We start from the raw sequence: 12,549 nt of genomic DNA on the forward strand, positions 1-12,549 counted from the left end.
GAGTGCAACCGGATTGAAATTCCACGGTTTCCAGACCCCAGTGATCTCCTATCAATTTGCCTAGAATACTGATAATTCTAGACCATAGGTCCCCTTTGGATCTTGCCCTTGTCCTCTCTCTCCTACAGTTCAATTCTAGCCCAAATGCTCTTCTCTTGGATGCAATTCTTTCCTTCATTTCATCCTCTCACCTACAGTAGTCTCTTCTGATCCTCAGCCCCTTCTTCTCAGGGCGGCATGGTAGCACAGTGGTTTGCACTGTTGCTTCACAGCTCCAGGTTCAATTCCCGGCTTGGGTCACTGTCTGTGTGGAGTCTGCATGTTCTCCCTGTGTCTGTGTGGGTTTCCTCCGGGTGCTTCGGTTTCCTCCCACAGTCCAAAGATGTGCAGGTTAGGTGGATTGGCCATGCTAAATTGCCCCTTAGTGTCCAAAAAGATTAGGTGGGGTTATGGTGATGGGGTGGAGGTGTGGGCCTAAGTGGTGTCCTCTTTCTAAGGGCCGGTACAGACTTGATGGACCAAATGGCCTCCTTCTGCACTGTAAATTCTATGATTGCCCAACACATGTGGTCTTCCACCTTCCTCCAAAGACAAAAAGGAACAAGTATTCGGTCTGGAAAAAATTAACAGACGAGAGTCACGCAGGAATACAACGGAGAAACATGAGGCCAACAATCAGTAGGAAATGTCTAAAATAAAAGCAAAATTTTATAGATGCCAGAGATCTGAAATGAAATCAGAAAGTGCCGTAAAAAGCAACTGTGGAGAGAGAAACAGGGATAACACTCCGAGTCCGATAAGACTATTCTTCAGAATTGAGGAGAGGTAGGAGTGTGATAGGTTTTAAGAAAAAGGGAGGAGGGGCAGATGGAGCCTAGAGGCCAGAAATAGGTTCGCGAGTAGGGAAAATTATGAAGATGTCATGGAACCAAAGGCAAAGGTTGTGGTAAAGGTAATATTAAAGAAACAAAGTTCTACACTAAACTCCTCACCATAGAACCATAGAATTCCTACAGTGCAGAAAGAGGCCATTTGGCCCATCAGGTCTGCACAGACCTTCTGAAAGAGCACCCTACCTAGGCCCACCCACAGAACATAGAACATCGAACAGTACAGCACAGAACAGGCCCTTCGGCCCTCGATGCTGTGCCGAGCATTGTCCGAAACCAAGATCAAGCTATCCCACTCCGTCATTCTGGTGTGCTCCATGTGCCTATCCATTAACCGCTTGAAAGTTCCGAAAGTGTCCGACTCCACTATCACAGCAGGCAGTCCATTCCACACCCTAACCACTCTCTGAGTAAAGAACCTACCTCGGATACCCCTCCTATAACTCCCACCCTGAATCTTATAGTTATGCCCCCTTGGAACAGCTACATCCACCCGAGGAAATAGTTTCTGAACGACCACTCTATCTATCCCCCTCATCATCTTATAAACCTCTATTAAGTCGCCTCTCACCTTCCTCCGCTCCAAAGAGAAAATCCCTAGCTCCCTCAACGTTTCCTCATAAGACCTATCCTGCAAACCAGGCAGCAGCCTGCTAAATCTCCTTTGCACCCTTTTCAATGCTTCCACATCCTTCCTATAATGAGATGACCAAAACTGTACACAATACTCCAAATGTGGTCTCACCAGGGTCATGTATAGTTGCAGCATAACCCCGCGGCTCTTAAACTCAAGCCCCCTGTTAATAAATGCTAACACACTATAGGCCTTCTTCATGGCTCTGTGCACTTGAATGGCAACCTTCAGAGATCTGTGGATATGAACCCCAAGATCTCTCTGTTCCTCCACATTCCTCAGAACCCTGCCATTGACCCTGTAATCTGGTTTAAGTTTTTTCGACCAAAATGAATCACCTCGCACTTATCAGGGTTAAACTCCATCTGCCATTTTTCGGCCCAGCTCTGCATCCTATCAATGTCTTTTTGCAGCCTACAACAGCCCTCCACCTCATCCACTACTCCACCAATCATGGTGTCATCAGCAAATTTACTGACCAACCCTTCAGCCCCCTCCTCCAAGTCATTGATAAAAATCACAAATAGCAAAAGACCCAGCACTGATCCCTGTGGTACACTGCTGGTAGCTGGTCTCCAGTCTGAAAATTTTCCATCCACCACCACCCTCTGTCTTCTATGTGATAGCCAGTTACTTATCTAATTGTCCAAAGTTCCCTCTATCCCACACCTCCTTACTTTCTTCATGGGGAACCTTATCAAACGCCTTACTAAAATCCATGTATATGACATCAACTGCTCTACCTTCATCTACAAACTTAGTTACCTCCTCAAAGAATGCAATAAAATTTATGAGGCAAGACTTATCCTTCACGAATCTGTGTTGACTATCCCGGATTAAGCTGCATCTTTCCAAATGGTCATAAATCCTAACTGGCCTATAATTACCAGGGTCATTCCTATTCTCTTTCTTGAACAGAGGAACAACATTCGCCACTCTCCAGTCCTCTGGCACTATCCCCGTGCACAGTGAGGACCTAAAGATCAAAGCCAAAGGCTCTGCAATCTCATCCCTTGCCTCCCAAAGAATCCTAGGATATATCCCATCTGGCCCATGGGAGTTGTCGACCCTCAGATTTTTCAAAATTGCTAATACATCCTTCCTCAGAACATCCACCTCCTCCAGCCTACCCGCCAGTATCACACTCTCATCCTCAAAAACATGGCCTCTCTCCTTGGTGAACACTGAAGAAAAGTATTCATTCAATGCCTCTCCTATCTCTTCTGATTCCATGCACAAGTTCCTACTACTGTCCTTGACCAGCCCTACCCTCACCCTGATCATTCTTTTATTTCTCACATAAGAGTAAAAAGCCTTGGGGTTTTCCTTGATCCAACCTGCCAAGGACTTCTCATGCCCCCTCCTAGCTCTCCTAAACCTTTTTTTTTAGCTCATTCCTTGCTACCTTGTAACCCTCAAGCGACCCAACTGAACCTTGTTTTCTCATCCTTACATACTCTTCCTTTTTTTCTCTTGACAAGACATTAAACCTCTTTTGTGAACCATGGTTCCCTCACACGGCCATTTCCTCCCTGCCTAACGGGGACATACCTATCAAGGACTCGCAGTATTTGTTACTTGAACAAGCTCCACTTTTCATTTGTGCCTTTCCCTGACAGTTTCTGTTCCCATCTTATGCTCCCTAATCACATCATAATTACCCCTCCCCCAATTATAAACCTTGCCCTGCCGTATGGCCCTATCCCTCTCCATTGCAATAGTGAAAGATACCGAATTGTGGTCACTATCTCCAAAGTGCTCTCCCACAAACAAATCTAACACTTGGCCCGGTTCATTACCCAGTACCAAATCCATTGTGTCAGGAAATCCACCTGCACACACTGTACAAAAACTGCCCCATCCGAACTGTTCGACCCATAGAGGTTCCACTCAATATTTGGAAAGTTAAAGTCACCCATGACAACTACCCTGAGACCTCCACACCTATCCATAATCTGTTTTGCAATTTCTTCCTCCACATCTCTATTACTATTTGGGGGCCTATAGAAAACTCTTAACAATGTGACCGCTCCTTTCCTATTTCTAACTTCAGCCCATATTACCTCAGTAGGCAGATCCCCTTCGAACTGCCTTTCTGCAGCCGTTAAACTATCTTTGATTAACAATGCTACTCCTCCACCTCTTTTACCACCTTTCCTAGTCTCACTGAAACATCTATACCCCGGAACTTCCAACAACCATTCCTGTCCCTGTTCTAACCATGTCTCCGTAATGGCCACAACATCGTAGTCCCAAGTACCAATCCACGCTCCAAGTTCACCTACCTTATTCCGGATGCTCCTTGCATTGAAGTAGACACACTTCAACCCACCTTTCTGTCTGCCGGTACACTCCTCAGTACCTCACTACTCTCAACACTGGCTTCTGGACTACAGCTCGTTTTCCCAGCCCCCGGACAAATTAATTTAAAGCCCCCGAAGAGCCGTAGCAAATTTCCCTCCCCTGCCCTATCCCCATAACCCCACCTAACCTGCACATCTTTGGGCACTAAAGGGCATTTTAGTATGGCCAATGCACTTAGCCTGCACATCTTTGGATTGTGGGAAGAAACTGGAGCACCCTGAGGAAACCCACACAGACACAGGGAGAAAGTGCAAATTCCACACAGTCACCCAAGACCGGAATTGAACTGGGTTCCTGGCGCTGTGAGGTAGCAGTGCTAACCACTTGCCCCTGTACCTTCCTCTATTCAGAGAAAATCCATTAACCACTGCTCTTAACTGTCACTTTCCAATTCGGTATCCATATTGCTTGCTGCTTTTATTGTCCTTTTATTCCATGAACTATAACTTTTCTCACTAGTCTGTTGTGTGGCACTGTATCAGATATCTTTTGGAAGTCCATGTACACCACATCAACAGCATTTCCCTCATCAACCTTCTCTATTATCTCATCAAACAAACTCCAGCAAGTTAGTTAAACACTACTTTCCCTTAACAAATACTTAATTAACCTGCATACACCCAAATGATTATTTTTGCCCTAAGTTAGTGGGCAGTATTTTCCAACACCCCCGCCCCCCCCCCACACACACACACATACACACATCCGACCACCACCACCACCGTAGCATGGGTTCTCTTGCGACATGGCCAGCAAGAAATGTAAATCTCCATTTACATTGCCGAGATCGGAAGATCTCACTGTGTGAAAGGCTAGAAAATTCCGGCCATCATTTCAAGAAGCTTCCCTACTACTGAGGTTAAACTGAACGGCTTGTAGTTGCTGGGCTCATCTTTACACCCCTTTCTGAACAAGGGTGTAACACTTGCAATTCTTTAGTCCTTTGGGACCATTCCTGAGCCTCAGGAAGACTGAAAAATAATGGCCAGTGCCTCTGCAATTTCCACTCTCACTTTGCTCAGTATCTCTGGAGGCATCATACCTGGTTCTGGTGTCTTATCAACCCTAAGTGCAGACAGCCTTCCCATTACCTCTTTCTTACTGTACAGTCTTCATACGCCTGAATTACCCCTTCTTTCACCGTGATCTGTGTAGCATCCAACCTTGGGAAAGACAGATGCAAAGTATTAATTTAATAACTCAGCCATGCCCTTAGCCTCCATGAGTAAATCCCCTTTTTGGTTCCTAATCGGCCCTAATTCCTACACCAATCTTTTAATATTTATGTGCCTATAAAAGGCTTTTGGAATACCTTTTTTACTAGCTGCTCATCTCTTTTCATAATCTCTCTTTGCGTCTCTTATTTTACTTCCCCATTGAACCTTCTATATTCAGCCTGGGTTCTTGCTTGTATTGTCCTGACAACTGTCATGGCACACTTGTTCTTCTACATCTTAACCCCTGTCCAGTTCATCATCCAGGGAGGTCTAGATTTGTTTGCTCTGCCTTTCCACTTTGCAGAAATATACCTTGGCTGTGTCCAAACTGTCTCTTCTCTAAAGGCAGCCTGTTGTTCATGTACCGTTTTGCTTGTCAACCTTTGATTCCAATTGATCTCGGCTGGATCCATTCTCATTCCATTGAAGTCGGCTTTCCCCCAGTTAATTTTTTCTTACTCTGGATTGGTCCTTGTCCTTTTCCATTATCAACCTAAACCTTATGATACAATGATCCCTAAATGTTCCCCTACTCACACCTGGTTAAATTGGCCAACCTCATTACCAGGAACCTGGTATATCTCGTTGGGATGTCTAGCATGCTATCGTCTTCCTCTGCTATGAATACTGAAAGTAATTATTCAGCATGTCTACCATTTCCTTATTTCAGTTGATAGTATCACTGCTACTGTTTTTCCATGGGCCCACATTACACTTGATCACCCACATTTTCTGCCGTTGATTTTGATATTCCTTACACGTTTCATTTTGTAGCTCTTATGGTCTGTATATGTAAATACATGTGTATTTGTGTGAAGTGGTTTGTGCTCCTCCATGTCTGATTTTCCTTAACATGCTGCACCAACATGATTCAGGAGGCCCAAGTGTAGGAATAGCAGAAATAGCAAAATCTGCTTCATGCTCTTCACTGACGTTTTGGATTTTCTTGTTTTCCGTCACTGCAACCCAAAAACACTGATCTCTGAAATATCCGGATGGAGAGCTGGTCATCTCAATATGGTTTGGTTACAGGTCACAATTGTTTTTTTTTTAAATTACAAGGTCCATTGATCTTTAAACAAGGGCAATGCCTCATAAACACAGAATAGAACCCTTTAAATTCCCGCAGTGCAGAAGGAGGCCATTTGGCCCATCGAGTCTGGCCCGACCCTCTGAAGGAGCACCCTACCCAGGCCTACTCCCCCATAATATCCCCATAACCCGCACATCTTTGGATTGTAGGAGGAAACCCACACAGACACGGGGAGAAAGTGCAAACTCCACAGAGAGTCACCCAAGGCCTGAATTGAACCCAGGAACCTTGTGCAGTGAGACAGTAGTTCTAACCACTGTGCCACTGTGCCACCCTGCTTTATATCTTTGGCAATTGATTTCAATGGAACAAGTTAAACCAACTTGAAGGACAATGGGCAGCCATGAAAGGAACATCATGGGAGAACTCTGCTCTGACACCATCACCTTCTCAATCTGAATAAAGATGCAAAGGTTTTGGCTTTCCATTTTTAAATAGGTTTCCCTCTGACGTTCCCAGTTCATGCGTCTTCTGTGACGCAGTTGGCAGGCAGTTAACCTACTTCTACTAGCAGGGACAGGGACAACGTAATGTTTCACATGCGGAGGAAAATGTTGGTCTCCTCACCACACTGCAGTAAAAGTAAAGTCACCTTAGTCCCAGATGACCATAGGCCTCCTCTTTGAGGGGGAGAGCTGATGATTTAACCTGAGGATGACCACACCTCAGGTGAAGGGCAAGGTTGAGAAGATAGAGTGAATAACCTCAGCTGGTACAGGAATTGAACCCACATTTTTGGCCTTACTCTGCATTATGAACCAGCCGTCTAGCCAACTGTTTTAAACCAGTTCCCTTACTGCAGTGAAGGGAACTGAGTAGATTGATAGGGAACTTCTACAGCAAATAGGATGGGTGGAAAATGTTAATTGCAGCACCTATGTGGATTGGGAAGAGAAAGTGTTTGCAACTCTGCAAATGGTATTTATGAGGGGAGGGAGGTGCATTCTGTCGGCAAGTTTATTTATTGTCAGTGTTGGGGACCACTGTTAGTCACAAGCTGTTTACTGCATTCCAGTTGTCATAAATAGTATGTCTTCTTTCTAAAACATCAGCCTTTGCCTTGTGTCCATAAGAATTAAAGTTTATGCCCTAATGCTGCTGTTCCTCTTGTTTGTGCAGAATGGTGAAGGGGAAATTCGAAGAGGATGGAAACATTACCTTGAATGACCTGGACAAAGTGCTTCCTGTGCGGCAGGTATACCAGAACCTCACAGTGCAAACACGTTTGCACTCACCACATTGAGTGTCAAGTCAGCATTCTGTGTCTGGAGGGTAAAGTTACATGGAATAACAGGGCAACAGTGATTTTGTTTTCAAGATGTTCAGAAGCTTTCGAGTTCATTGGGGCTCAGCACTGTAGATTATCTGACCATCCCTTCAATTCTGCAGCTTGAATCTTGAGATAACCAGGCTGAAAATTATTTTGAGAAATTTAGTACCGGTATGGGTAATTTGGTTTGAATCCTCATAAAGTGACTTGCAGTTACTTTCAGCAGTGTTGAGCACTGCTAGAAAGGCACTGAATGATCTAATGTTGTGTTGGAGAGCTTTTGACTTTGTGGCTTCTTCTGCCATCTAGTGACTGTGGTTGGCATTCACAGAATCACAGAGTAATTACAGTGCAGAAGAGGCCCTTTGGCCCATCAAGTCTGCACCAACCCATGAAAAACACCTGACCTAGCTACCTAATCCCATTTGCTAGCACTTGGCCCTTGGCCTTAAATGTTATGACTTGCCAAGTACTCATCCAGGTACTTATTAAAAGATGTGAGGCATCCCACCTCGATCACCCTCAAAGGCAATGCATTCCAGACCATCACCACTCTCTGGTATTTATGGATAATGGATCATTGAGAGCATTTTTCATTCTGATTTAATTCATTTTAACATTTGTTGTGGAGTACAAATTTGTCAAAATCCTGAATTTATTTGGGAAAGGCAATTAGGAAAACAATTAAATTTAGAAGGTTTGAAGGAGAATTTTATAAAGTTAATTACATTCATAGAATTTACGGTGCAGAAGGAGGCCATTCGGCCCATCGAGTCTGCACTGGCTCTTGGAAAGAGCACCCTACCCAAGGTCCACATCTCCACCCTATCCCCATAACCCAGTAACCCCACCCACACTAAGGGCAATTTTGGACACTATGGGCAATTTATCATGGCCAATCCACCTAACCCGCACATCTTTGGACTGTGGGAGGAAACCGGAGCACCCAGAGCAAACCCACGCAGACACGGGGTGGATGTGCAGACTCCGCACAGACAGTGACCCAAGCCGGGAATCAAACCTGGGACCCTGGAGCTGTGAAGCAATTGTGCTATCCACAATGCTACCGTGCTGCCCAATATACAGCAACTGCACCCATGCCACAAATTCTATGGTGAATTTTCACCATTTCACCATTCTATGGTGCCGGCACAAATGGCGCCAATTCTCCCCACCTCGGAGAATCGCACGCTGGCGTCAGGGCGGTGTGGCACGGTTGTGGCGATTGTCCGGCCCGGTGCGGGGCTGGGAGAGTCGCGCTCATGATAAATTAGGGATAAGAAGTATGTAAGGAACCTTTCTTCGATCCGATATTGAAGGATAACAGAACTCAATCTTTTGTGAACTACTCAAGTCCGTAATGTGGGATAAAATTATTTAGCACTTGGAGAAATACAAATTAGGGTGAGTCAGCACAGATCTCAAAAAGGCACGATATACTTCACCAGTCATAGAATTCATCAAATCTCCTCTCAGCCTTCTCTAAGGAGAACAACACCAGCTTCTCCAATCTATCCAAAGTTGTGCAGGTTAGGTGGATTGGCCATGATCAAGCGCGGGGTTTCAGGGATAATAATAATCTTTATTATTGTCACAAGTAGGCTTAGATTAACACTGCAATGAAGTTACTGTGAAAAGCCCATAGACACCGCATTCCGGCGCCTGTTCGGCTACACAGAGGGAGAATTCAGAATGTCCAATTCACCTAATAGGCACGTCTTGGTGAGCCAGCAGCAGGGCCACCAATGCCACTTGGGAGGCACTGGCAGCGGCTGTCAGTGCGGGCAGCATGACCAGGTGGACCGCCGTCCAATGTCAGACGAAGACTAACAACCTCCACCAAGCTGCAAGGGTAAGTAACCACCATTGTCCAGGCATCAGTGCTGCTGCCACCCCCACCCCATCTGACAGATCACTGGTTGACAGCTCACACCCTCCCTATATCCGATCTCTGTGCTCGTTCATCATCACCCCCGGCACCCACCTGCACAACCACTTCATGCCAAGTTGAGGTGCCCACACATGCCACCTGGCCCAGGTCCCACTGATCGATCAAGTGCATGGCTCACAAAGCCCTCTCTGTTCCCACAGGACAAGATAGCTCAAAGTAAGGGGAAAGGGTCAAGACAGGGGCCAGAGTACCAGAGATCTGAGTCCTCACCCCCCTCCTATGAGGAATGGGTCCTGGAAATCACGGGGTTGTCCGAGGAGAGATCCTTCACCGACAGCGAGGTTGGCCTGCACTGCAGAGGTGAAGATCCACTGCTCCTGCACCCAGATCACCTCTCTCAAGTAAGTTGTCGATGTCAGGCAAAATGATCCTTCCCTCTCGTGGCCACATGCCCGTTCTCTTTCAGGATCTCGACTGATGGGGCTGGGCCATCTGGTGCAGCCGAGGGGGAGCTGCCAGAACTAGCAGAAGGTGCAGAGGCATCTGGACCTCACTCCAGCTGCCGCTCCGTCCCATGGAGACCTCCAGGGCTCTAAGGGCACCATGAGGGAGGATGAAGCGCTGGAGGCCAACCTGAGGCCTGCCACCAAGGAGACGACAGCGGTGTCCAGTTCTTCTGACTCCCCCGCTCCTGACACCAGCTCATCTCGAGGGCGAGCAGAACATGGTGGCATGGCAAAGCCAATGACACCGGTAAATTGGCCGGGCTCTCCAGCTCTAAGCCCTCCAGGCAACGTCCGCCAAGGGCATCAAAGGCCTCAGGGCATAAAAAGCAGCAGGCCGCCTGACCTCTGATGTGCATCCTGGGAACACAGCTAGACATAGTAGTGGACCATGTAAGGTCAAGAAGATTGCGGATCACTGATTGGGCACCAGGAAAGAGGGGGGGGGGGGGGGTGGTGGGAGCAGGGGGCACACTATCTGTAGCTAGGGGGGATGGAAATGTCAAATGTTCACAATTAAAACATGTTACGCCTGATACACGTGAAGCCTCTGTCAAGTTAATCTTTGCAGTGGCCATACAGGCACCCCATCTCCTGTTGCCCTCGGCTTCCCCAACCCCCCATCCCCTGGGCACAGTGGTCCAAAATCAAACGCCCCTGATGCAGACCCCGTTCAAAGGATGGGTGTCAGCAGAAAGACAGGAATCAGACTTTGCCATATACTGAGGAGCACCATAGCTTTCCTCACAGCGAGTGACCCTCACTCTCCTGCCTTGTATATTGACCCGCTGACAGTGCCGACACAGGCCCATCACCCTGGGGCGATGTTACACAGACTGTTGTACAGGCCTTCTTATACGGCCTCATTTCATCGGAACCAAAGCTCAGTGTCCACCTGTTCCGCTGATGTTCAAGGTGCAGTAAAACAGCCTCAACGTCCAGCATGTTTGACCCGCGGTGACATTCCAGCCGACTTGCAGCACTCATCATACAATGAAATCACCAGCAATCGGCAAAAGCATTTCTTCACCACCTTCATCAAGTTGCTCATTTGAATCAATCCGCATCTCTCTCCCTCCTGCAGCTCCCAGTCGTAGACTCCACACCAGGGGAATGTCACACCGACCCAGAGCCCGTCACATGAGAGAAAGAGCTCCCCTTTCCCTACTCCTGGTCTGAGAGCAGGTCATCTTCCATCCTCCCTTTCCTTACTCCAGGCCACAAAAGCAAAGGGATGGATGAAAACAAACACATCCACCAGGCAACAAACAGTCAACAGTATAATGAAGTCACCAGGAATCTGCAAAAACATTTCTTGTACACCTTCATCAAGTTGCTCATTTGGATCAATCCGCCTCTCTCTCTCCCTCCTGCAGCTCCCAGCAGTAGACTCCTCAGCAGGGGAAAATCACAGCAACACAGAGTACACCAGAAGAGAGAAAGAACTCCCTTCTCCAGCACTAGCAGCAGGTCATCTTACCATCCTCCCTTTCCTTACTGCAGACCACAAATTGGGGTTAACAATATGCTCACCATATTTGGGCGAGATCTGGAACTCGCCATCGGGAGTGGGCCAGTTAGGTAGCAAACTGATCGCACCCAGCGAGAATCTCAATTCAGCCTTTCCCGCTATTTAACAGGCGCGCCCCCATCCGTGCCGGGCGCAATATGGTGGTTAAACCATGCCCTGAAACTCCTCATTTCCACACTTAATTGTGCCTGGGCAAACACTGGAAGCTGCTGTTTGATTTACTCCTTAATAACAGTGACTGTTGTTCATTTCATTGTTCTTATTATCGCAAAATTCAGTGGAAAGTTTGGAAATCTCATTTGAAATAGGTACAATTGTGAAAAACTTGATTAGAATTAAATAAAAGGTGGCAGGGATAAATAAATACTGATCTTCTCACTTATTTAAGGTGCTGAGATTGCACAAATTGAAGATAATCATTAAAAGAAGTCAAGCAGCTGGTGAAACAAATCTCTTCAGAAGGAGACTGGTTCGAATGTAAAACTATCTGACATGAACCTTTGTTAAAGCAGGGTCCAGCCACCAGTGGTGGGGCAACCTGAGGCCAGGGGGCCACATGCGGCTCACCTGGGTTCTGAGGGCAATCCATGAGACACTCTGTTGACCGTTGACCACGCAAAGGGTTGCCACATTCCACTGATTTCCAGCCGGCGTAGTTATTTTCCCGACCAGTATGACTAAAGTGAGACGCACGTGAAGTAAGATACATGCTGATTGCCCACAACATTGACGGTGAGAGCTGTGCACTCCCTCTGCGACAAGAGTGTCAATATTTATTTTGTTTTTACCATTTGGAGTTGATGATAGTTCTATTAATATATAAATGATTAAGCATTTTCGATAACTCGTTATGAAATATTCAGTGTGTATTAAATATATTTAGTCTTATTCGTGGGGTAATGGTTTGCGAACAAGCCTGATTGCAATCTTGCGGCCCACTGAGATGAAGGATGGCTACTCATGCGGCCCACTCACTCACCTAGGTTGCCATCACTACCGTAGACTTGATTAAATGGGAATTAAATGTTGACACAGAGTGTGAGTAGGAGAAGGGGATCAGACTAGATTGTTCATGTGGAGACATTTTCTGCCATTTTTTCATTTCATTGTTCTTATTATCGCAAAATCCAGTGGAGATGTAAGTATCCACTTGCTG

At 46.4% G+C, this 12,549-nt stretch overlaps 1 protein-coding gene across 4 annotated transcripts in view; it reads left to right on the forward strand.

The window, feature by feature from the left end:
- ctif (CBP80/20-dependent translation initiation factor) overlaps positions 1–12,549 on the forward strand; it is a 339,899-nt gene that overhangs the window by 137,070 nt on the left and 190,280 nt on the right. For all 4 annotated transcript variants that reach the window (XM_038790492.1, XM_038790490.1, XM_038790493.1 and 1 more), the window contains one exon: positions 7,318–7,393. In XM_038790492.1, coding sequence (XP_038646420.1) covers positions 7,318–7,393 — 76 coding nt within the window. The remainder of the gene's footprint in view (positions 1–7,317; positions 7,394–12,549) is intronic.

The sequence above is a fragment of the Scyliorhinus canicula genome, chromosome 3 (assembly GCF_902713615.1).
Source record: "Scyliorhinus canicula chromosome 3, sScyCan1.1, whole genome shotgun sequence".
Taxonomy (NCBI): domain Eukaryota; kingdom Metazoa; phylum Chordata; class Chondrichthyes; order Carcharhiniformes; family Scyliorhinidae; genus Scyliorhinus; species Scyliorhinus canicula.